Raw genomic sequence first — 25,208 nt, forward strand, 5'->3', positions numbered from 1 at the left:
TTTGCAGCGGGGGGGCATAGCTCACTGATAGGGTCTTCCCCTCCCTCCGCTCGCAGATAAGAGCCCTGGTCCTCCCCTCGAGGTGGGGGTTCCCAGGGTACCCTAGCAGAGGGCTTACTAGCTCTACCCTTCCCCTCCCCATTCTGGAAAAGGCAAAGGTTACCCCATGGGGCAGATGTATGGGGAAGGAAGAAGGGGTGGGGCCGGTTTGGGGAGTCCCTCCTCAGCCCCCACTCTGGACTTCAGATGGGGACACCACTTGGGGTCTGGCTTGGCCACTCCAGACTCCCCTCCCTGATCTGCATCTTATTCCAATAGAGGGATCACCTTGAGGAGGGGGTCTCTCTGAGTGTGGGAGGCCCCCTCATTTATCCCAGTTCCCAGGGATCCCTGGGCCTCACCTGTCTCCACGTGGTGAGGAAAAGGAGCACCCTCGCTCCCCTCTAAAAGAGAAACCCCAGGGAGAGCGTGGAGCTGGACCAGGGGCTTTGTGGGAAGCTGGGAGGATGTGTCTTCGGCCTGCCTGCTCTGGAGGGGGAGAGGGGTTCTTTAAGAGTCACCCCCAAGCTGCTCCCACGCTGGAGATGAACGAAACTAGAAGGAACTGGGAGGTGACGGGCACCCCTGAGGCCAGGCGCTCCATTGTACAGCTGGGGAAACTGAGGCCCAGATGCCCACACATGGGGGCAGATCGAGACACTTGGGAGGCACAGGCCGTGACCCAGCCTGAAGACCCTCTTTCAGCACACTCGCTCCAGAGAGACCTTTGTGGGGGGCTGTGACTCCCTACCTGTGCTGAGATGGAGGTGAGCGAGCAGAGGGCCCACCTCCTGGGGGGTCTGTGTGAGTTGGGGGGAGCACGATCACAGACCCCCACTCAGCCACACTCCTGCGCACTCCCTAAAGATGGACTAACGGGTGCCAGGTAGGAAAGTAACCTTCACGACCCTCGGGAGAGACAGGGAATCAGAGACCCAGAGACAAGGTCCCCAGTCCCACCTCGGCAGAGTCTGTCCTTGACCCCCGCCCATTGCCCCCGGGTACGACCAGTCCCCAGGGGGCACGGCGGAGACAGAGGCAGGGGACCCCAAAAGCCCGGAGTCTGGCCCACTCCGGCCTGCCTGGCGCTGAAAGGGGCCGGGGCGGGCGGAGAGCGAGGCGGCGGGAGGTGGCGGCGAGGGGAGCCGGTGGGCGGGGGCACTGACGTCAGACCCGGGCCCGGGAGCCGGCGGCCGCTCCCCCGCCACATCCTGGTGGCCGCGCTCGCAGCCGGGCCGGGCCGTGCGCCGCTCAGCCGGGCAGCCTCGCGCGCAGCCACCGGAGAGCGGGCGGGGGACATGCGTCGGCCTTGAGCGCGCCGGGCCGGCGCCAAGGAGCGCGCGCGGCGGGCGGGCGGCCGAGCCGGCGAGGGGCCCGCGCGCGGCGGCCGAGCATGGAGCTGAGCCTGGAGAGCCTGGGGGGCCTGCACGGCGTGGCCCATGCGCAGGCGGGAGAGCTGCTGAGCCCGAGCCACGCGCGCTCGGCGGCGGCGCCGCACCGCGGCCTGGTGGCGCCCGGGCGCCCCGGCCTGGTGGCGGGCATGGCGAGCCTGCTGGACGGCGGCGGCGGCGGCGGCGCCGGGGGCGCCGGGGGCGCGGGCGGCTCGAGCGGCGCGGGCGGCGCCGCCGACTTCCGCGGGGAGCTGGCGGGCCCGCTGCACCCGGCCATGGGCATGGCCTGCGAGGCCCCCGGCCTGGGCGGCACCTACACGACGCTCACGCCCCTGCAGCACCTGCCCCCGCTCGCGGCCGTGGCTGACAAGTTCCACCAGCACGCGGCGGCCGCGGCCGTAGCCGGGGCGCACGGCGGCCACCCCCACTCGCACCCGCACCCGGCGGCCGCGCCGCCCCCGCCGCCCCCGCCGCAGCGCCTGGCGGCCAGCGTGAGCGGCAGCTTCACCCTCATGCGCGACGAGCGCGCGGCGCTCGCCTCCGTGGGCCACCTCTACGGGCCCTACGGCAAGGAGCTGCCCGCCATGGGGTCGCCGCTGTCGCCGCTGCCCAACGCACTGCCGCCCGCGCTGCACGGCGCCCCTCAGCCCCCGCCGCCGCCGCCGCCGCTGGCCGCCTATGGCGCGCCGGGCCACCTGGCGGGGGATAAGCTGCTGCCGCCCGCCGCCTTCGAGCCTCACGCCGCGCTGCTGGGTCGCGCGGAGGACGCGCTGGCCCGCGGGCTGCCCGGAGGCGGCGGCGGCGGCGGCAGCAGCTCGGGCGCCGGGAGCACCGGGGGGCTGCTGGCGCCGCTGGGCGGGCTGGCGGCGGCTGGAGCGCACGGGCCTCACTCCGGCGGCGGCGGCCCGGCCGCGGGCGGCGGCGGCCCCGGGGCGGGTGCGGCGGCCGAGGAGATCAACACCAAGGAGGTGGCGCAGCGCATCACGGCGGAGCTGAAGCGCTACAGCATCCCGCAGGCCATCTTCGCGCAGCGCATCCTGTGCCGCTCGCAGGGCACGCTCTCCGACCTGCTGCGCAACCCCAAGCCCTGGAGCAAGCTCAAGTCGGGCCGCGAGACCTTCCGCAGGATGTGGAAGTGGCTGCAGGAGCCCGAGTTCCAGCGCATGTCGGCGCTGCGCCTCGCAGGTAGGAGCGCGGCGCGTACCGCCCGACCCTGGGGTCCGGCTCGAGGCTCCCCAGCACCAAGCAGTGCGGCAGCGGAGAGCCCCGGCTCCCTCCCCAGTCGGCGGCCTTGCGCCCCGCCGCCCTCTCTGAACCCCCTTGCAGGAGGCTAGAGCGTGATCTGCGCCCCTGCCCGTCAGTTCCGTCAGCGAAAGGGGGAAAAGGATTGTGCCGCCGTCCCTGCCGTAGACTCCCGCCCAGCCCCTCCGGGACCTGGGAGGGGGTCCCTGGACCCTTTTTAGACTGCTGAAGGATCCCCAAGCTGCCAGCAGGGTCGCTCATTGTGTGTGTGATGTGTGCGTGTGTGTTTTAGGAGGGGGGGTGCCCCAGACGCGCCGCCGCTTTCAGCTCGGGGTGCCACTCCTCTCCTCCCAAACGGCCCCTCGCTGCGCCTCCAGCCCCGGGGCAGAGCGCCAGGACCGTACACCGGGTACCAGAACCTTAGCAGCCAGGGCCGGGCCCGCGCTCAGCCCCCGGCCCCAGCGCGCGCTTCTTTGTAGCTGGGCCTCTGCGATCGATAGCGCCCTCCCCCTCTCCGGCCGCTGGCAAAGGTCACCCGAGAACGGGCGGGGGAGGGGCAGCCCGGGGGACCCTCGGCCCGCGCGGCGCGGAGGCCTTTACACCCCAGCCGGCCGCCCGCCCCACGCGTTTGCTCCTGGCTAGGGTGCGCGCACCCCATTGGCCTCTCTTTTCCGTTTTGTGTTTCTCTCCTTTCTACTTCTATCTCTGTCGGGCGAACTGAGGTCTATTTTTTTGGCTCGATCTCCGTTTTCCTCCTGGTCTCATTCTTTCTCCTTCTCTCTGTCCCGCTCCCTCTCTACCTCTCTCTGCCTCTGTCTCCGTGTCTCACTCACACTGATGCTCATCCCCCTCTTGCTCCCTCCTCCCTCCCAGCTGACAACAGCTGGGTCCACACCTGCCCCCAGAGAGCCGGCAGCCAGGACCCCTTCTCCTGGGTGTGCGTGGTGGGGTGCAGGAGAGCCCCCACTCTCACCACGGTGGCCTGGCTTGGGTGGGGAGGGTCTTTTCCTGGCCACTCTGGGGAGGGGCTGCAAGCCGCAGCAGCCGTCCCAGCAGCGGGGACAATAGCGGCCCCGGGCGCCTGATCGATCGCTTCTCTGCGCACAGGGGAGAGTGGGGCTGGATGGAGTGGGCTGGGGCTCAAACCAGACACCCCCGTAAGCGGGGAGGCAGGAAGGGACTTGGCTGTGAGGGGCCGGGCAGGGGGGCTGGGAGAGAGGGGGTGCCGTTGGGGGATGGAGAGGGGTCGGTGTTCGTTGCTCCCCTCCCCCTAGGCGTCCTGGACAACCTGGGGGACCTGCACCCACACGCGGGCCTCAGTTGCCTGTTCTGCAGAACAAGGTGACTGCCTGAGCCTCGGATAGGCTTCCTAGATTCTCCACATTGGAGACTAAATCCTCCTTTTATGTGGCAGGTAACCAAGTGCGTGGGAAGGTGGCCGTGAAATGTTAGAAATGGCATCAGGAACCTGGACGGTCTTGTGTAAGGGCAGTACCCACTCTGTCCTTCTCCTCATGACACATGCAATGACACAGGTGTGCTCACAGGGGACACTCAGTCACACCGACACACAGCCACAGCCTGCCGTGTGTGATGCAGGTGATCAGGGCTCTGACGCTGTAGGTACTAAGCAGCCCTCAACGAATGGGGTCACTTGTGAGGTTTGACTTATTGCACACTGGCCACCTTCGGCCTGCTCCCCGGTGCATGTATTTTGGGGACATTGTGTCTGACATGTGTGTACCCAAAGGACACACCACTTTCCATTTTTTTCCACCGTCACTGTCATGTAACTAACTGGACCTCTTTGTGATATTTGAGTGGCACACTTCGGGGCCACCCAACAGATTGGCCAGGGCGTCTTAGAATGACAAGCCTCAGGTGAGAAGTCCCTGTGGCGGGTGCCTGCCGTGAGGGATCAGTGCCAGCCGGCAGGGCACCAGCTCCCAGAGTCGGTGTAAGTGCGGGGAGGGCAGGGGAAACTGAGGCTGCGTTTGCATCCCAGCCGGGCCTCCCTGACTTCTGCGGTGGCAGCCAGACGCCTCACCTCTCTGAGCCTCGGTTTCCCCTTTTGAAGTGGGAGTCAGAATAGTGGCCATCTCAGGGGTACGTGGGGGAAATGGAGAGGATGAGCGCAGGACCTGGCACATGCTCAGGTCCAGGGGACATTGAGCCGCGACACCCGGCCTGTCCCCGGCTCCGCCAGGCCGCTGCCCACGCGTGACCCACCCCCCTCACCCCCCCGCCGTCCGCCTGGTCCGCGCGCCCGGCCCTGGGCCCCCGCCACACCTCTAGCGCGTTCAGGACCCCGTCCACAGCGCGGGGCTGGCCTTAGGATGTCAGAGGTGGCCGGGCCGGGGTAATTAGGCACCGACCAGCCGAGAGGCCTTTAGTTCCGGTCGCTGCGCAAATGAAAAGCGGTTAAGTGGCGGCAAATCGCAGCGGTTGGGGGGGGCGGAGGCGGGGCGCATCCCTCCCCAACGCGCCGACGCGCAAGCGACAGCCCAGAGCATCTCCCGGCGCGCAGACCCGCGCAGTCCAACCCCGGCAGGGAGCATTCACCGCCGCCCCGCCGCCCTTCCTCCCCGCCCCATCCCGGGCCCAGTGAAAGCCGCCCACCTTCCCGGGACCCTGCAGCTCCGCGCCCCAGTCCCACCCCTCGCGCTGGCCCGCCTCCGGCCTCGCCTCTTGGCCGAGCTGCTCCGGAAGTCCCGTCAGGTAGTCCCGTCCTTGCGCTGGACCAGGAGGGAGAAAGACACACGCAGAGACAGAAAGAGAGATAGGTAAGGAAGGACAGAGAGTGGCAAAAAAAAAGAAGACAGAAAGTCAAAGAGAGAGTCAAAGAGATAGAAAAGGAGAGACTGGAAAGGGGAGTTGAGAGGTCCCAGTGGCTGCCCCTCTGCTGGGTTCCACTAGTCTGGATCCTGTCACCTCCCAGCTCCCCAGCCTCTCTCCTTCCCGGCTCTGGGGCTGAGGAGGGAAGAGCAGTTTCTTTGTTTCTCTAAAGTACCCAAGAAATCTGGCCAGGTAGACCCGAGGGTCCCCCACTCCGTTGCCCCCAGGCCTACCAGTTCTTTGTGACTCAGTTTACCCACCTGTACAATGTGTGTGCATTGGGGGAGCCAGGCTCTGGGTCTGACATTCTGAGATTCTGGGGATGGCCCATCCTGCAGCCCCCCAACCCCACTGCCATGGGGGGGGGTCTAGCCCTACTCCACCCCAGGGTCCTCAGACTCCCACAGCTTCGGAGCCGCCGCCTCTTCGAAGCCCTCCCCTACTCTGTCTCAAACAGTAATTACGGGAGAGGGGCTGGGGGAGGGGCTGGCAGACTCCGCGGGGGCGGGGCGGTCGATGAATTCGAATTACCGTCTCTAATTCATCACCGTCGCCGGGTCGATAACTTCGGCCGTCTTCAAATATTGTTTAAATTGCAACTCCGGAGGAAAAGTATTTTTTGTAACTGATCAGAAAATATATATAAAATATCAGATGGTGGCGATTGAAAGAAGGGCCCTCTCCTCCTCCTCCTTCTTGCCTGCTGATGAGCCCCAGACCCAGAATCCCTGAAGGCTGTGGGAGACCGGTCATGGGGGAAACTGAGGCAGAGAGGGAGCCATTTCCGGAGGTGACAGGGGGTGGGTACGGTGAGGGCAGATGTCAGGGTTGGCGGTGGATTTGCAGTGGCCAGGGGCCTGGAGTCTGGAAGGGATGGTGACGGAAAGGGGAAAGGCACACCAGCTGCCCCCCGCCAGGCTAGGACAGGCTTTTCCCCCACCCCTCCCCCCATTCTGCAGCCACTATCCTGGACAGGTGTTGAAGGGGGGTGGAGAGGTCCTGAGGCTGAAGAGACTCAACCCACAAGGTCCAATCCTGGAGTCCCACTTGGAGGGACACTATCCATCCCCCAGCAAGCACTCTCGACCCCCTCTCCCCTCCCCTCATCCCCCCACCCCCGCAAAGACCAATGTACCTTCAGTAAAACCTGACCTTGATCCACCCACAAGGGTCCACACCTCTTACAGACCCCTCCAGAAAGCCACCCCAGCAGAGAATTTGGAGACCTGGCCTCACCCGGGCTCTGTCACTGACTGATCTTGGGTGAGGGTCTAAGTCTCAGTTTCCTCATCTGAGAAATGGACAGAATCAGATACCACCTCCTGGGTGTTGGTTGAGGTTTTTCTTATCAACCCAGCCCCCCCCAGAGCCCCTGTACCCTGAGGCCACATTGCTTAATCACCCACTCACACCCACATCTCCTTGTCTTTAGGGAGGACCTGGGTCACCCCTGGCAGCCTGTGCTTTGTGGGACCCACAGAGAGTGGGCAGGGGAGCCAGAAGGGGTCTGGGACCTGGAAGGGGACACTGCAGGCCTCCTCAGGGAAGCAGGGAGTCGGGGGATACTGTCTGGGGCTGTGTGTGCCAGGGCCATGAGGGGCTGTGCATGATGCCTTGGGTCCCCCAAACCAGTCCCTCCTTCTAGACCACAAGACCCAAGTGGGGTGGCACCAGCACTCTGCCCAGGTTCACTGATTCTGGCTTCCGCTTCCATGCAGAGGGGTAGGCAGAGGAGAGGGGTAGGTTGTCAGATGGGGAGGAGGCGGGCTGGGATGCCCAGAAGCCCTCCCCCTCCCCCTTGGTTCACCCACCAGAAATGAGGGACCTTTTAAGCCAGTTTGGATATTGAGCCCATTTTACAGACCAGCAAGCCAAGGCTGAAAGAAAGGTGCTTGCCAAAGCTGCACGCTCAGGGTGACTCAAAGCCTTTAGTAAATGGGGCTTGAGATGCTCAGGCTCCCACCTCCCTCTGAGATGGGGGGACATTCCGGGCAGGTGGCCCAGCAGAGACAAAGGCTGGGAGGAGAACTCAGTGGACTGAGGCCAGGGACAGGAGGGAGGCTCTCAAGGTCATGTCAAGGTCCAGTTTACAAACAGCTTGGGTGACCCTTGGGCCGGGAGGGCAGGCCTGCACTTTTCCTTCCGACTCAGAGTTGGACAGGATCACGGACCCAGATGAGTCCCCCCAGGGACCACCAGAGACCCTGGGGATGGGGACCGGGTCCCAGTGTCCTCCTGCTGCACTCAGAGCCACCCGCTTCTGCTTTTCCTGGTGAACTGCCCCCTCCTGGCTGCCAGCCCTCAGGGGGAACCTGGGCCCTGAACTGGAGGTCCAGCCCTCCTTGGACCCCAGTCCCGATAGCCCCTTCCTGCCTGAGAGACAAGGATGGTCGCTCCCATGTCACAGAGAAGCACACAGAGGAGTCTGCCGGGTGAGGGGCTGGAGCTGGGCTTTGGCTCCTTTGTTCTGAAGTCCCCTTAGCTGAAAATCCTAGGACTAACCAAGACCCAGCCATTCTCCCTAAACTCCCTCCCTATCAACCATCACCACTCTAGTCTGAGCAACCCACCTCTGACTGCTGCCTCCTCCTTGCTGGTCTCCAGGCTCCACTCCCTCCCCTGATGTCCTCTCTCCAAAGCTGGAGGGCACTTCTTACAGTAAGTCAGAGCTCATCATTCTTCTGCTTAGTACCGTGCCTCGTGGCTCCCGAGAGCCCAGAAGTAGAGGAAACTTCCTGCCACGGCCCTAACTTTCTGTCCTGCGTCAATGCAGGTGGAACCACCAAGGACAAAGGCTGGGAGGTGGGAAGCCAGAGCTGCTGTAAGGATGGAGGCTGGACCCCTGCGGCTGGAGTCTTTGTATGTAGCAGCGAGCTCAGCTTAACCAGGGGAGCTCAGGCTGGTTTGAATCAAGTGTTGAATTAAATATGGCCCTTGATCAATAAGGAAGGCTGTGCTCCTGGGGGAGGGAAGAGGCTGGCCAGGAGCCAGGGGCAGCCTGGGAGACCCACCTGACCTTGGGCAGTCCAGGGACATCTGCGGCCTCAGTTTCCCCTCTGCCGAGTAGGTGTGGACGTGGTGGGGCTAGGAAACGGGGGAGACTCTCCTGCTGCTGGTGTCTTGCCCTATGGACAGATGTGGGGTAGGCCAGGGCCTTAGACCTAAAGAGTCACACGCACAAAGCCACAGATTGGCAGCAGATGGAAACGGACAAGGAGAGGTGCCCATGGCCGGCGCGGGCCTCTGGAGAGAGGGAACGGAAGTGTAGACGTGCCAGCGACACAGTGTAGATGCACGCGGGGAACGCAAGCGGAGATGCAAAAGAATGGGGATGTAAGTGTAGATCCTCACGGAAGTGTAGACGTGCCAGCGACACAGTGTAGATGCACGCGGGGAACGCAAGCGGAGATGCAAAAGAATGGGGATGTAAGTGTAGATCCTCACGGAACACAAGTGTAGACGCCCACATCCACACTAGGGCAAGTGCGCGCAGACTCCGGCCCAGGACCCCCACTGCCCTCCAGTCGGGGTCTGGCACATCCCGGCGCTGGGGGAGCAGGGAAGAGCCCACTTCCCTCCCCCTGACACCTGCGCTGGCGCCTGGGAATTTTTCAGGGGCCCCCAGCTGAGCCGCTGAGCCCCCCCAGAGGGGCCCCCAGATGGGCCACCTCTCCTACCCATCTACTTCCGGGCAGCTGCTGTCCGGACCCCACTCCCTAGAGCTGGGGGGTTGGGAGAGGGTCGCGTCCGCCCGCGGTGACGGAGGTAGGTGATGGGGGACCTGGTGCGGGCACAGCAGGGTTCATGCTTTTCTATGCACCCTAGCGCATCCGCGCCCACTAGGGAAGATGTCGGTGCCTCAGTTTCCACCACCAGGCCAACGCCGCCCCGCAGTGCCGGCAAAGCCGCGGAGTGCAGCCAGGGTCGCCGCGTTCCGCACGTCTGTCCTCAGCGGACGTGGGATCTCACAAACCCGAAAGGATCTAGCGTGCATCCGCCCTCCACAGCCTGGAGGGACATGGGCGCACGCAGCCCAGTGTAAGGACCCGGCCCCTTGCCCTGCACACCCGCGGCTTCCCAGCCTCAGGGTCACCGGCGCGCCCTCAACAAGCGCCCGCATCCTACCCCGGGGGAAGTCACATCCCACCCGTGGGGAGCCGCCCCTGGGTTCGCCTCCCTCCGGCCCAACCCAGGGCGGCGGCGGACTTGGTGCGCTTGGCTGTGCGCTCAGAACGTCGGGTCACTGCTCCTGGAACGCAGACAGCACAGCACGCAGGGGGGGCCCAGGGCGCTTGGGGAGGGATTCGCGCGGCGGCGGTCAGGCCCGGGAATGTGGACAAGGCGCTTCCCCTGCGCACCTCCGTTTCCCCAAATGGAGACTAGAATCCCCAGCCCGGCTGAGAACGAAGCACGTAAAGAAAAGCCTCCTGCGCGCGTTGGAGCAATGGCAAAGTCCCTGCTCGCTTTCCTCCACCTCCCTCCTGTCTACCCACCCTGTTCTTTAAAAAATGCTGTATTGGGCTTCCCTGGTGGCGCAGTAGTTGAGAGTCCGCCTGCCGATGCAGGGGACACGGGTTCGTGCCCCGGTCCGGGAAGATCCCACGTGCCACGGAGCGGCTGGGCCCGTGAGCCATGGCCGCTGAGCGTGCGCGTCCGGAGCCTGTGCTCCGCAACGGGAGAGGCCACAACAGTGAGAGGCCCGCGTACCGCTAAAATAAAATAAAATGCTGTATTATTTTTTTCAAACAGCGGACACATTCGCCAACTTCCAAATTTAAGTGGAGCAAGTCCCCTCTCTGTAAACCATACTTTGTATTGCTCTTTCTAAAGAGAGGTTACACTTAATCTGGCAGCCATAGTGCACGTACTTTTTTCCTTTTCCTCTTTTTAAAAAACACTGGTTCTGCTGTGCTTTTGCCTCACTGACACCCGGCACGTCCACATCAGGAAAGAGAGAGCCTCGAAGGCATTTTTGCCTGCTGCATAGTATTCTCTTTGGCCATTTCCTTCTATCTTCAACCACGTCCCTGCCCGATGGACATTTAGGACGGTCCAGGTGGTTTGTCGTCGCCCCCAGGGCCGCAGTGAGCACGACAATTTTGCCTATGAGTTTATCTGTGGCTTAGTTTCCCAATCACTGAAATGCTGGGTCCTCCTCCCCCCCCCCACCAGCCTTTTCTGCTTTGGCTTCTCTATGCTTTTTCTTATCACCGAAGGTTCCTTTCCTGTCATCTTTTTCAAATCCATTTCCAACTGTCGGCCGCTGTGACTCTTAACATTTTTTAAAAAAATAAAAGCTCTGTGTGCACCCGCTGATGAGGTTTGCCCCCGAGTGCCTGAATGGGGGGGTGGGTCTCAAGACGTGAGAGCTGCCCCTGGACACCCCCGTCCCCCCATCCCCAGGCGTTGCAACCACCAGATGGAGCCCCCCCAGGAGGGGCAGCCCAGAGCCCAGTGGAAACGCTCATTTCCCTGATAAGTCTTTGAAAGGCTCAGAACTAATTTGAAAATGCGGCCATTAAAATCCCATCAGGGGAAGCAGGGGGGTGGGGAGGGAGGCTGGGTGACAGCCAAGGTGCGTTCAGAGGCTGGGGGAGGGGGAGGTGTGGACCTGGCGCGCAGGGGAGGGGTGGAGGGGCAGAGAGTGGAGAGGCATCGGAGACAGAAGAGGGGCTGCTGAGGCTTCCAGGGGGTCCACATCTGAGGGCAGGGGCCTGGTTCAGCACTGTCTCCCTGGAGATGAGTTCCCTCCCCCCAACCCATGGGAACCTTTTCCCGGTGCCCTGAGGAGTGCAGGGTGTGGATAAAGCGGGTCCGAGGCATGTATATGCTCCAGGCTCCCCTCTGAGTGACTCACTGTGTGACCTTGGGCAAGTCACTCACTGTCCCTGGCCAGGGGAGGCCAGCGGGGGATGCTCAGGGCAGCTCAGCCCGGTGGGGACAAGCCACTAGGGTAGTGGCATCAATGTGGTCCACATCTGGGGCTGGGCAGCTGGTGGCCCGGGTGGGGCGTGTCGCCAAGGAAACCGGTCATCATCCCAGCCGGGGACCTGGCTCCGTATTGAATTGTCTGCCCCAGAAGCTGAGCTGAGCGCAGGAGGTGGCCGGAGGGGAGGGAACGGGACTGGCTCCCGCTCCCACACCACCACCCCGTGCCCAGGTGGGCGGATACTGGGAAGGGGGTGGTACAGGCACACAGGTCCGGGGCCCTGGGGGCAGGCAAGAGTGGCTCCGTGGTGGCTTTGACACTGTACAAAGGGTGACACAGAGGGATGAGCACAATTGCCCAAGTGCCTGCATCGCTGACTTCTGGGGCCACCGTCTGGCTGCTGTCCTCCCCTGTCAGACCCAGGCTTTCACTGTGGGGGGGGTCACCCTCCTGATGCCACCTGGCTTCTGCCAGATCTGTTCCCCCCTAGCCGGGCTCATGTCTTCCCCCACAGATAGCCCACCCATGCCCACCTCCATCCCGAGCTGCACAGCGGGGGCAGCTGGCAGCCCTGTCTGAGAACAGTCAGTCATCGGTTTCCCTGTATCTGTGCGATTATTCGGGTGATGCGTTTTCACACCACATCGAGGCTCCGTGGGAGCTTGCACACAGTGCACACAGGAGGTGCTTGATAACTGTGTGAGTGAAGGGGGGAGGGGGAAGGAGTGAGCAGCCGCAGGGTCCGCCCTGGTCCACATTTGGAGCCAGCTTTGCTAACCCTCGCGACCGACCACTGCGCAGTTGGGACCCCCAACCCCACGGACAGACGGGGACATCAGGACCAGGGGTCGCTGGGCCTGCTTTATAAACCAGGTAAACAGTGTCCACAGACTGTGTGCTCAGGGCCACTCGGCCCCTGAAGCCCAGGCCCAGCATCCCCGCTGTTAGGAAAGGGCAGGGCAGTGGGGCAGCTAGCAGGCCCAAGGCCAGAAGACAGACAGGAGCCACCCCGGGGGTCTCAGTGGCCCATCCTCCATCCCGTAGACTCAGACCCAGTGGGCTCAGCACCACGCACACTGGCTGTCACAGCCAGCAAGTCACGTTCCGCCCTTGATTCTTCACACTGCATCCTCTGTCTGACATCCACACTGTGTCCCCAACCCCCGAGGCCAGCTGCAAGCAAACATCACGCTGAGGCCTGCTGGCCCCCAGGGTCTTCCCCCGCGGCCCACTGACCGGCCACATCCTCTGAGCCTTTGCCCCCACCGCCCCTCCAGGTTCCCACCCGCTGCCTACCTGTCTGCCGGTTGCACCAAAGGCTCTGGCTACCCTCCCAGTTTTCCCAGTTCCTCACACGCGTGTGGTCTGCTTTGCGTGGCTACCCCTCCCAATACAGCAAAGCCGTACTGCACACACCGCCTTCCACCCGGCCAGGCCCTGTGCAGCCCCACGCAGGCACACCCAACTGATGGGGGACAGGCAGACTGGGGTCAGCCGGCTGGGGCCAGGGATGGCCCAGGACAGGCACAGCAGGGGTACTCATCCCCCCATGTCACCCACCCAGACCACAGTGGGCCTCTGGAGGAGGAGAGGAGGAAGGCACAGGATGCCAGAGGGGAGGGGGAGATGGGGGGGAGGGGGAGACGGGGGGAGGGGAGATGGGGGAGGGGGGAGAAGGAGGGGGAAGGAGATGGGTGTTTGTCAGGTGATGATGGGGGTGAAAAGGTGCAATCCTAGCTCCCTCCAGTGCAGACCTGATCCTCTCCATCCACTGAGGGGCGACTGAATCCAGGGACACCCCCCCTCCCCCGCCTGCTGCACAGCCCCAGCTTCTCCCTGGCTGACTGGGGACAGGGTGCTCCCTGCTGAGGGCCCTCCCTGGGGTCCCCCTGCTTTACCGGGCCCTCCAGGGCAGTGGCCAGCCAGGTCTCCCTGTGCAGGGTCTTCCAGTCTGGGCTGAGTCCCCTACCACCCACACAGGGGTGTCAGGCATTGGACAACACAGCCAGCTGGCAGCCTCCTGTGGATCCACTCTGTGCTGGGCACCAGAAGGCTCCTAGGGGAGAGAATTGGGGCTCTGCTGAGGGTGAGGGGAAGAGTTTCCTGGGGCAAGGGCAACTGGGGCTGGGCCTTGAGGGTTGTCTAGGAGTTCTTTTGCTGAGGCAGCGCAACTCCCTACTCCAGACCTCATTTTCTCCATCCCTCCCCCCTCCAGGAAGATTTTAGGGAAGATGATGAGGCTTGAGGGCTGCCCTGAGAGGGGGAGAAACTTCACGGCTGCCCTGCAAGTGGGGACCAGAGCCTAGCTCCTCCCCGGGGCCCCCATATGGGAGCTGGGAGCCTCATCTCAGCCCCACCATCATATTCAAGACTTTTCTGGCTAAACCCCTTCTCAGAGCCTGGCAAGGCAGAGATCATGATTAAGACAATTTTCCATTCGAGGAACCTGAGACTCAGAGGCCGTCACCACACAGTAATCCACAGTGGGGGCGGGTCTGACTGCCGTCTTGGGCCCCTGGACACGAGCAACTTTCTAGAAAGGCAGGAGGGACAGAGGTGCTGTGGGAGCAAGTCTCCGAGGGTCTGAAATGAAAGGGAACTTGAGGGTCCCCCCAACTCACCTCCCGTTGCCGCCACCTGAAACTTGGACCAACAGGACCCACCCTCCTACCTGGAGTCCCAGCCAGCGCTGGGGTGGGGACAGCCCCCCTGCCAGTCACTGCGGGAACCACAGGCCAGACCAGCCGAAAAGCCCACTGTTAGTGCCTGCTGGGCTCCCCGTGAGGCGGCTGATTTGGGAATAAGGTCTCTTCTGTATCTCCTTTGATCTCCTCCAGGGCTTCTGGGACCCCCAGGAACCAGCCCCAGACCCTCCTCATCCCTGGACTCCAAAAAGACTGATAGCAATGAGGGAAACAGGATGGGGTGTACCTGCCACTGTGGTGCACCTGCATTCCCTCCTCCACCTGAATCATTTCTATCTCCATCACCTTCCACCATCTTCCCCACCATCTTTAAGATCAGAGCATCTCGGAATCAGCAGCTCCAAGTATCAGATTCTCAGTCCCTGGGGTCATGGAGGGTGGACAGGAGAGAAAGTTGGGTCCAAAACCCTCATTCTGTGGCACCCCTGGATAGAGTGTGAGAGAATGGTGTGGAAAAAAGAAAGAAACAAGCAGAGGAGGGAGAAAGTTGCAGTATTAAATTGGGGGGGGGTCAGGGTGGGCCTCACAGAGAAGAGATTTGAGCAAAGAATGGAAGGAGGCAAGGGAACAATGAAGAAATGTGGGAAGAGCGATGCAGGCAGTGACTTCCCTGGCGGTCCAGTGGCTAAGACTCTGTGCTCGCAATGCAGGCGGCCCAGGTTCTATCCCTGGTCAGGAAACTAGATCCCACGTGCCACAGCCAAATAAATAAATAAATATTTTAAAAATATAAAAGAGCGATGCAGGCAGAGGTGGCAGCCAGTGCAAAGGCCCTGAGGTTGGACTGTGCCCAGGGGATGTGACCAATGTGGCCACGGAAGAGTGAGTTGAGTGAGGGACAGCAGGAAGAGGTGAGAACTGAGAGGCAGTGGGGAGCCAGGGGCCAAGTGAGATGGGGAGGGCTCGGGCAGCTGATGTGCCCTGAAAAATGTTTGAAGGAGGCAGAACGTCCCATTTTGCAACTGAGGAGACTGAGGCAGGCCCTGCAAGGGAACTGACCCCCCCAGGGTCCCAGAGCATGAATGAAGGCCCACCCCGCCACACCAATCCCACAGGCCAGCCCAGCTGGCTCCTCCTCTGCTGGCTGTCATGGCAACCATGGTTGGTGGTGAGGGCCTGTGTCTGAGGCCAGTCCCTGTCTCCCCACCATAGGCTGGGTGGCCCTGGTGGGGGAACCTGGGCTGAGTCCCCCTGTGCTGGACACATACAAGGTGGACTCTAGGATGGGGTTCGATGGTGTCGGTGAGGATTTTGGAGGAGATGGTGGTGGAGGTGCAAGTGCAGGAGGTGATGAGAGCAGAGGTGGTGCTGATGATGGAGTTCGGCTGCGGAGAGAGGTGGCGGTGGTACAGGTGGTGGTAGTGGTGGAGGAGGAGGGGCTGGTGCTGGCATTGATGCAGATGATGGAAGGGATGGTGGTAGATGGACACCGATGGTGGTGGAGATGAGGTGATGGCAGAAGAGGTGATGGAGGTGGAAGTGATGCAGGTGGAGGAGGTGGGGGTGGTGGAGGTGACAGAAGCAGAGGTGATGGAGGGCATGATGAGGTAGAAGTGACACTGATGGTGGAGGAAGTGATGATGGTAGAAGAGATGCAGATGGAGGAGGTGATGGAGGGAGAAATGATGCAGATGGAGGAGGGGATGGTGGAGGAGGGGATGGTGGTAGAGGTGATTCAGGTGGAGGAGGGGATGGAGAAGTGATGCAGGTGCAGGAGAGGATGGTGGAGGTGATGGTGGTAGAAGTGATTCAAGTGGAGGAGGTGATGGTGGAGGAGGTGATGGAGGGAGAAGTGATGCAGGTGCAGGAGGGGATGCAGATACACCACAGTGGTGGTCCGCACTGGAGATCATCGTGGAAGAGGTGGCCGCAGCAGTGGCACCGCAGTGTGAGGCTGCTGACTGGTGCCATGAGTACATCCTAGGCTGCTCCCCCGGCTCCTCTTCCCTAGCCCTGCTCCCTGGCCGGTCCTCTGGCAGCCTTGGTTTTCACTTCTGTGAAAGGGGCCCATACCCAGGCCTCTCCTCCTTCTGGGGCTGCCTCCAAGGGTGCAGTGGTTTTTAGGGCTGGCCGGGGTGATGCTGGGTGCTAGGAGGGATACTGGTGAGGGGCAGGGCAGCGATAGTGAGGACCCGCTGCTGGGGGGCTTTGGGGTGCCTCCCGTGCTGGCACTCACACCCCCGCCAGGGGCAGGGGCCTCCAGGCCGGCGCCGCCGGGGTCTGTGGGGGAGGGAAGCGGTGACAAAAGCTGCTCGAGGTAAACAGCTCCGACTGGAGCCCGGATCGATCCAGGCTGTGAGGAGCTGTAATTAGATTGAACGCTGGGAAGGGGGGGCGAGCGGAGCCTCTTTTTGCTGCGATCGACAAAACGCGAAGTTTTTTCACCACTCTGCTTCGCCCGGCCCCTCCCCCAGCCTCTGCCTCTGGGGCCCCCATTAGGCTCTGGATTGGAGAAGGGGGAGGCCGGAGGCAAAGAGGCGACCCACATCTTACCTCCCTCCCATCTGCCAGTCAACCCGGGCTGCTGTCTTGCCCCTGCCAGGGCTTGCTGGGCGACCTTGGGCAAGGGGCTTACCTTCTCCGAGTAAGTAAGAAGGAAAATTCCTGCCCTATGGAATTATAAGGCCCTGCACACGTAAAGCTCTTGCAAGCTAGAGCATTGATACAAAGGAGCATTTGTATATCTGTCCCTAGTGTAAATGCATAGTGAATTCACGGGAAAATTGCTAAGAGAATGAATGAATGCATGAGTGAATGAATGAATTGACGATCACAACAGGAGGGCAAGAAAGGCCTCTTTTGGAATGTAAAGGCCTGGCTGAATTTTGACTCTTCCCTGGCCTTGCTGCCTGAGACCCAGCTTTCCCTTGAAAGAGTGGGGGACGTGGCCTTCTCTCGTGAGCCTCACAGGCTGGCCAAGTTCCAAGGAGATGGGAGGTCAAGGCAGTTCCTTGTGCTTCCTTCCAACATTTCTTTAAGCAGATAAAATATGAACAAATGTTCTCACTCCCCTGTTTTGTATACAAAAGGCTGCCCGGTACCCTGTTCATCTCCTAGGTTTTGCCTCATACAGTACCAGGATTGCTTTTCCTTTCTTGTATGGCTGTTTGTTTTCCCAGGAGTTAATGGTTGCCAATCACAAACTCTTCCCACATCCTCCAACAAAATTCAAAACCAACGCATGCTAGGACATTTCCATTTTCCTTGGTTCTTCTGCTCTGATCTGAATGGGGCTGTCCTCCCTGCCCTTGGTGCCTTTGTCCTGCTGTCTTTCAGGCTCTCCCGTCTTCATTTGGGGGACCTCTTTTCCCTTTCCTCTAGGTTGAATCACATTTCCTGATTCCTACACCTTTCTTTTTTGATTTACTTCCTCATTTTGATGGAACACACCCTCTAGTAGCTTTCTGAGAAAAGGGTATACAGAAGTCAACTTCTGGAGACCTTAAATGTCTGACTATATCTTTAGTCCACCTTCATGCTTATGTTTGGCCAGTCACACAATTCTAGCTGAATACAGTTTTCCCTCAGAATTTTGAAGGCATTGTTCCACTGGCTCCCAGTTTTCAAGAAGCCCAAAGCCACTCTGATTCTTGGGTCTCCAAATGGCATGTGGCTTTCCTCTCTGGGACCTTTTATCTTCTTTTCCCTGACATTTCACAAGCATGAACCTCAGGGAGTGTATTTTTTTTCATTCATTGAGCTGAGCATTTCATGGGTTCTTTTAAACTGAACTCTCATGTCTTCCAGCCATGGATTTAAAAAAAAATATATATATATATATATATATATATATATATATATATATATATATATATATATAATTTATTTGGGCTTCCCTTCCTCTAGTTTTGGATGGCCTCTTGCTCAGATGACAAACCTGCACATTCATCCTCTAACTTTGTTATCACCTTTCCCTCATTTTCCATCTCTGTGTCCACCTGTATTTCCAGAGATATTTGCTTTATGTTCCAGTTCTTTTTTTTTTTCTTTTAATTTTTTTGGCCCAGTCACATGACCTGCAGGATCTTAGTTCGCCGACCAGGGATTGAACCCTGGCCCTTGGCAGGGAAGCGCCGAGTCCGACCACTGGACCGCCAGGAATTCCCTACGTTCCAATTCTTACATTGACTTTATTCCAGCTATTATATACTTAAATTCTAAGAGCACTGTCTTCCCCTTTCGTGGTCCTGTTTCATGGATACAGTATTTTTCTCTTACCTCTCCAAGAATCTGACTTACAACAGTGCCTGACGTGTTTCTTCTGAGAGCATCATCCCCCAATCCTCCTGCCATTTTTCTCACTTCTCTCTCTCCTTCATTAGAGGCTTTCCTGAAATGTCCAGTAACCTCTGATCATCACTCTTCTTTAATCATGAAACCTGAAACAGCCAATCAGAAGCCCTGTGTGTGTTCCAGGTCAGAGGGGGCCAGGGAGGGACGTGGTGCGTCAGTTCACACAGGGGAACCTGTCGTCCCCGAGAAACAAGCCACAGTGCAGGGGACATTCATTTATTTTTGCTGACGTGTGTGGACATTGATCTGACATGTCATCGGGTTCAGACTGTCCTGGAACCACAAACAGCCGGCTTGGCATGTGGTCCCAGCAGGCCACTAGGCCTGGCAGCGGGATCTGCTTGTACAGCCTGTGCCACCGGCCGCTATGGGGGTGACAGAGTCGCTGGGGCAAGCGGTTGGCGGGGAGGCAGGATAGGGCAGGTGTCCACCACCCACTGCCCCTGACTGGTACATGGATGAGGAATTGAGGCTCTGATAAAGTTTGTGCTGATGGCAGCAGCCACCGGGGGGAAGTAGCCTGTTCTGGTCGGTGAAGCTCATCTTCTCCACCCACTGGCCCCCACGGCATTGAGGGCAGGGGTCCGCTTTGGAGCTGGGGCAGGGAGGAGCAGGACCACAGGCTCCAGCCCAGCTCCACCACCCTGAGATGTTGCCATTTCCCCTTTGCGAGCATCCACCGACCACAGGGCAGTCTCCTGCAGCCTTCCCAGTCCTCCGTGCAGGTGGCCCTGGGAGAGGGAGGGTTGGTCTCTCAACCTCCCTTAGATCCTCCCAGCTCCAGAAATTCCTCTGGGGACTTGAAGGAAGCCAAACCTCAGTCTCAGCCTGCTGGTGGGGGGAGGCCAGAGTGGGGGCTCAGATATCAGAATCAGGCAATGGACGCCCATGTGAGCCTGGCTCAGGGTCCCTGAGCTGGCCAGGCGCCAGAGGACACCAGGGAAGGAAGCATGGACTGTCACCCCCCTTCTGAGGACCCCCTTGCCCCATCATTCCAGGGGGAGGTTACTGGGGTTTGTGACACATCTCCAAGGACCTATGAATTAACCACTTTCACCCAGGTCTACACTGAGCCAAATAACTCACATGTACAGTTTCCATGTCATTTCCCCCAGCACCCCCCAGGTGTGGGCTGCAGAAGGGAGGGCAGAAAGCCACCAACACCAGTGGTGCTCTTGAGGTCAGGATTCTTGGGAGGGTGGGGAGGAGTTTGGGGATATGAGGCTGGGGAGGGGGCCAGCATGCAGAAGAGGGATGGGAGTGGTGGCGACCCATGCCTGTGGAGGTGTGCTCACACTGTGTCCCCTTCTGTTTCTCCCCACCTCCACATCTGCCTCTTCTGTCTCTGTCTCCCGCCCACGACTGTCTGCCCCCCCCTTCCTTCCATTACTGGTGGTCTCTACTCGATGCCTCCTGGCCTCTTTTTGTGTCTCCCTGTCTCTTTTGGCCCTGTCCCCGGGTCGTCTCTCCCTCCATCTCTCGCGTTTCCCGCGTATTTCTGTTTCCTGGTCTCTCCGCTCCGGGACGCGTGGCCTGTTTTCTTCCGTCCGGCCGCACGGTGGCGCTGCGTCCCGCTCGCCCGCCCGCTCGCCCGCAGCCTGCAAGCGGAAGGAGCAGGAGCAGCAGAAGGAGCGCGCGCTGCAGCCTAAGAAGCAGCGCCTGGTGTTCACCGACCTGCAGCGGCGCACGCTGATCGCCATCTTTAAGGAGAACAAGCGGCCGTCGAAGGAGATGCAGGTCACCATCTCTCAGCAGCTCGGCCTGGAGCTCAACACCGTCAGCAATTTCTTCATGAACGCGCGGCGCCGCTGCATGAACCGCTGGGCCGAGGAGCCAGGCGCGGCCCCGGGGGGCCCCGTCGGCGCCGCGGCCACCTTCTCCAAGGCCTGAGGCGCCCCGGCCCCTCCCCGCCCCCGCCGCGCCCTCCCCTCCCCTCCCCCCACCCGCGCCCTCCCAGCCTCCACGGCCCGGGCGCTGCCCTCCCACGTCCCCCAGCCCCAACCCTGCTGACCCGGAGACCCGCCCCAGGGGTCGCCTGGAGGGGCTGCCGTCCGGGTTCCCACACCCCGGGAAGGGACGCAGCACACCCCCAGCCCAAGTGCACAAAAAGGGCCCCCCTCCTCCCTCCGTCCCAATCCCCTTCAGGCCAAAGGAAGCCCTCCACCCTCACCCCCCCAGAGGGGAGGGGGTGACAGAAAGGGGCTCCCGGGCTCCCTTTCAAGGCAGTACGCCCAGGGGGCTTCGAGGAAAACCAGGGCTCACGTGTCGTCCCGAAAGCGGGTCAAGAAGCACATACTAGAAACATAAACCGGGTATTTAAAAAAGGAATTTAAAGAATAACCCCTCCTTCGCCGGCCCCCCGACCCCACGGAAGGAGGCAGGGAGGCTTCCTCTCCAGCGGTAACCCCTCAAACCCCCGCCACGGACCCTTCCCTGAGAACTCAGCCCCTCCAAAGTCGCCAAAGCCCACGTCGAGCTGGAGCCTCACACTGCCCCCACCCCACCAAGACCACCCCGGGTCCGCCGGCAGAACTGCCTCCGCAGCCAAGACCCAGCCGCCCTTCCCGGCAGCCGGGATTCCTTGTGCCAAGAATTGCCTGCCTTAACGTCTGGGGGGGGGGGGCCCTGCAGCGGCGACCGCCCAGCACCCACCGGCGAGCACCCTTCCCCACTCTGTCCCAGACCGGAGGGGGCGGCAGCTCAAACAAGCGGGTAATTCCAGACACCTCCCTTCCCTCCCCACGTCCCTCTGCCAGTTCACTTTACCGCTAGGCACCTTGAATGACGCGGGGGGAGAGACAGACCCCAGGAAACAGAAGAAAACACCCAGATTCCACGGAGAAACAGGCCCCGGGAGAGCAGGGGCGCACCTGAGCCTCTGCGCGCTGGGGTCGCGGCGTCGCCCTCTGCTCGGGACCCCCCGGAACTCCCCCCACCTCCCAGCGCTCGGGGGTGCGGCGCTGGACCTGCAGGGGCACAGGGGTGAACCTGTACTGCTGCTGCTTTTTCTCCAAAGAGAGAAAGAAGATGATGAACAAGGTGGAATCTGCTTACTCTGATTTTTGCCAAAAGAAAAAAAAAATGACAAAGGGGAAGGAAGGGTCAGAAATGAAGATGAGCACGCCCCCCTCCCCCCAACCTCCCCTGCTCGCCCTCTCCAGGTGACCTCCAGGACTGGCCGGCAGCTGGATCCCAAGAGCCTGCTCCCCCGCCCAGGGCTCAAGAGCTGGAGGCTAGAAGGAACCTCTCCCCACCAAACTGCCTCCCACCCCCTGACCACCGCCTCCCAGAGAGGTGGCCACACCCCTCCCCTTTGAGAATGCAAGAGACATTTCTAATGAAATGCCCCTCCTCCTCCCCAGGTAAAGGCTACCTCACTCAAATGTTCATGTCTGTGATTGGAAAAATCACGTCTGATACCAAAGATTTCCCCCAAGGACTTGTGCTGGATGCTAGGATTCCCTCGCCTGAGGACCAGGTGTGGGCGAGGGTCTGCTTTGGGCCCTGCCCTCCAGGTGCCACTTGTCCACCACCAGAGAGAGCAGAGAGACAGCGAGAGAGAGAGAGACAGAGAGACAGAGAGAGAGAGGGAGAGAGAGGGAGAGGGAGGGAGGGAGAGGGTGGTGAGGTCGATGAGTGCCTTTTTCTTGAACCAAAGACGTGTGTGAGATGCTCTCTTGTCCTTATCGACTCACTATTCTCCCCGCTTTTCAAGCAACCGGATCTGAGTGATGCTTCTAGAACCTTTGGGTGTTGGGGCAGAATCCTAAGGGCCCCCGTTCCCACTCAGCAACCAACCCCTCCCCCCAGACACACGTACACACTCCTGTGCACACACTGGTCCCACCACAGCGGGGGCTGGGAGCTGGGGTCTGGGTGGACACGGCCCCTCCCTCAGCCTGCCACGAACACGTGGGCCCCACTTGAGAGAGCACCTGCTTTCGGGGGACGGGGCTTCTCTGCTGGTTAAGTCACTTGCTGGTCCTGCGTTCAAGGCCCAAGGGTCAGAGGCCAGGGCCTCCTGGGTTTGTGCCCTGTTGGACACTTAGGAATGGACATGGGACCTTTCTGGTGATGGGATCCCTCAAGCCCCAGTGACACGGGTCACAGAAGTGTCCCCGACTCCTGCATCCCTTTCAAACATCCTCCTATTACATATGCACACACGCACGCATGCACGTGCACACACACCATCTCCCTCTGATGCCCCACCCCCACCGCTTGGCCAGCCCCCCAGCCCCGTTTGCCCCAACACCCAGCTGGTTGTCACATACCAAAGACCATTCTCCACACAGGGAATGACACCTCCAGCACAGCTCCTTCGAGCCTTTGACAATTTTCTCTGAAATACCTCAAGATATTTAATGTATAGTTTATGTGATTTAAAAAAAATGCTTAGCTAGTTTTTGGAATACGTGACTTGAAGCTTTATACCGTTAAATTATAATTTTGCAGACGATGGTATGTCATTTCTTTTGGTGAGCTCCGTGGGAGACGCGTTGAATGTCAGGGCAGGGGAAGCTGGGTGGTCAGAGGCAAAGGGCCGGGGGAGCATGAGCGAGAGAGAGAGTCTGGGAACGCACGAGGAAGGACCGGCAGCGTTTACAGATTTCTTATTTCAATGAGTCCTTTAGGAAAGAGAGGAGAGAGAGAGCGTTGGATACCTTTCTGTTCTCTGGCGTGTTCTGTTTCTCGTTTTTTGGAGTCATGTCTTATAAGAGTATTTATTATTCTATGTGTTCTGTGTTCAAATGTAATTTAAGAAAAAAAAAGGAAGAAAAATGAAAAAAAGACTCAATGGAATTTGATTTGATGCATGACTAATGTACTTTTTGAAGATAATGTACTAGGTGGAAGGGTGGGGGTGGGGCGGGGCCGCGGGGCCAGAGCCCTGGGATTCCGTGTCGCATCTTGTGTTTCATGCCCCAGTCGGTGCTGTTCGGTGCTCCTCGGCACTGCTCTGTGTTACTTTCCCCCCTTTCCAAGGATCTGTGTCCAGCCGGTGGTGGGTGGACGGGCCTCAGGTGGAGAAGGAAGGCGGCTGGTGGCGGGGCCTCCAGCTCCTGGCACCAGAGTCCCTTTGGGTCCGGGTCCTGGGGCACCAGTGGGCGTCACTGCCACCTCGGGCCCCCCGCCCGGTCGGTCGGTCTCACGTTAGCATGATTTCCCAAGTGTCTTGTTCAGAGGAGACAGACAATCAGCCAATTCGAGTCTTGTCGCCTAGGTTGGTGGGGGGCAGGGTGTACCCCAACTTCCTCAGATCTGAAGCGCCCTCCTGAGACAACCCCCCCAAGGCAGGCACCTGCCCGGGCTCCACCCATACGCCCCAGCCCCGGCCTTCACCTTTCTGTGTGGCCTGGGAGGTAGGGGGTGCACACCTGTGGAGCCCTCCCTCCCAGCCCCCACTGGAACCCAGAGAACAAAGGGGCCCCCAAAAAAATCATGAAAGGGGGCTCTGGGACAGTCTCCCGGACTGTGACTCTTCTGCCATGGGGCCCACGCTCCCACCAGGAGAGAGCCCACTTTCCAGGACAGGCCCCAGGTAAGGTAGGTTTGGGTGGCCAAAGGGGATCCCTCACACCCTGAAGGACAGAAGGCCCAAGTTTGGAGGGCTGGACCTGGGGGCGCAGGTTCAACCCACCTGCAATGAGACGGGGGTGGGGGCGTGTTCCGGGGCCCCTGCACCGGCTGGAACTGGGGCCACTCACATTCTTGGCCCAAAGCAGTTTCAGCCACACCAGCCCATCAGTTCCCCGGGCTCCTCCTGTATCCCTGGCAGGCCCCCCAAGGGCTGGTCTTTGGGGGGATTGTCTCCACCAGGGGTGAGGGGGGCCAAGAGGCCACGTGGCCCTGAGTGTGTAATCACAACTGGACACTAGGGCTGCTTTCAGGGGACACACGATTTGGGTCATCCAAAGTCCTCCCCTGAACCCCCAGGGCTAGAGGGAACAGAGGCCCCCTCCACCCTACCCTCAGGCGACAGGCTTAAAAGTTTAAAAAAATATATCATCATCGTTGTGAATCATTGCTGTGCTGGATTTGTTGTTTTGTTTCCCTCCAATAAATTATTTTCTAGTCACTCACCTGGGCTTGTGCCTTTGCTGAATGGGGGGGAGGGGCTGGTGCAGGAAAGGGAGGCATGGGGCTCACCCTCCATGAAAGAGGAAGGGGAGGAGGGAAAGCGGAAGCAGGCCTCTCCCAGCCCACCCTTCTCCGCTCTGAACTCAGCCCTCCCTGAGCCCCTGCTCCGACAGGGCTCCACCCTCCACAGGGCCTTTGGGCCACCTGAGCCTCAGGATCTTGCTGGGCTCTGCTTCTGAGGTGTCACTGACCACTGCCTTCTGGAGCCTGAAGTGTAAGGTGGTGTGTTTGAGAAGAAACCAGGGCAGCCCAGTGGCGGAAAAGGCTGGGTGGTGTCAGGACTGGACCTTATAAACTGCCCTGAGATAAGCCAGCAGGCTGCAGGCAGGAAGCCAGGGCTGGTAAGCAGAGTCTGCTCAGCACCTTTCTCCCTTCTGAGAGCAATAAAGCTTTTATCCACATTATCTACCCCAGGGTAAAGAAAAAAACCCAAAGAAACCCAGCTTTCCCTGCAAATCCCCCATCAGGCCACTAGAGGTCAGTGTTTTGATTTTTAAAACCAGAAAAGAACTATTCCATGGGACATCACAGAAAGAAATATAGGAAGAGAGAGCCTCAAGGAGACCTGGGGTCAGACAGACTGTGGTTTATTAGAGAAAGAAGAGCAGGTGGAGTCCCTGTCTTTGGGGGAAG

The 25,208-nt window shown here is 60.3% G+C and overlaps 1 protein-coding gene across 1 annotated transcript; it reads left to right on the forward strand.

Annotated features, from left to right (window-relative positions):
- Positions 1 to 1,432: 1,432 nt before the first annotated feature.
- On the forward strand, positions 1,433 to 20,324 carry ONECUT3 (one cut homeobox 3; the record flags this gene model as incomplete). Its single annotated transcript, XM_081231795.1, has 2 exons — positions 1,433 to 2,615; positions 20,032 to 20,324. 2 exons carry the CDS (start codon positions 1,433 to 1,435, stop codon positions 20,322 to 20,324), a joined length of 1,476 nt encoding a protein of 491 aa, XP_081087921.1.
- Positions 20,325 to 25,208: the final 4,884 nt, after the last annotated feature.

This window comes from Mesoplodon bidens, assembly GCF_964165515.1.
Source record: "Mesoplodon bidens genome assembly, chromosome: 4".
In the NCBI taxonomy this organism is placed as follows: Eukaryota; Metazoa; Chordata; class Mammalia; order Artiodactyla; family Ziphiidae; genus Mesoplodon; species Mesoplodon bidens.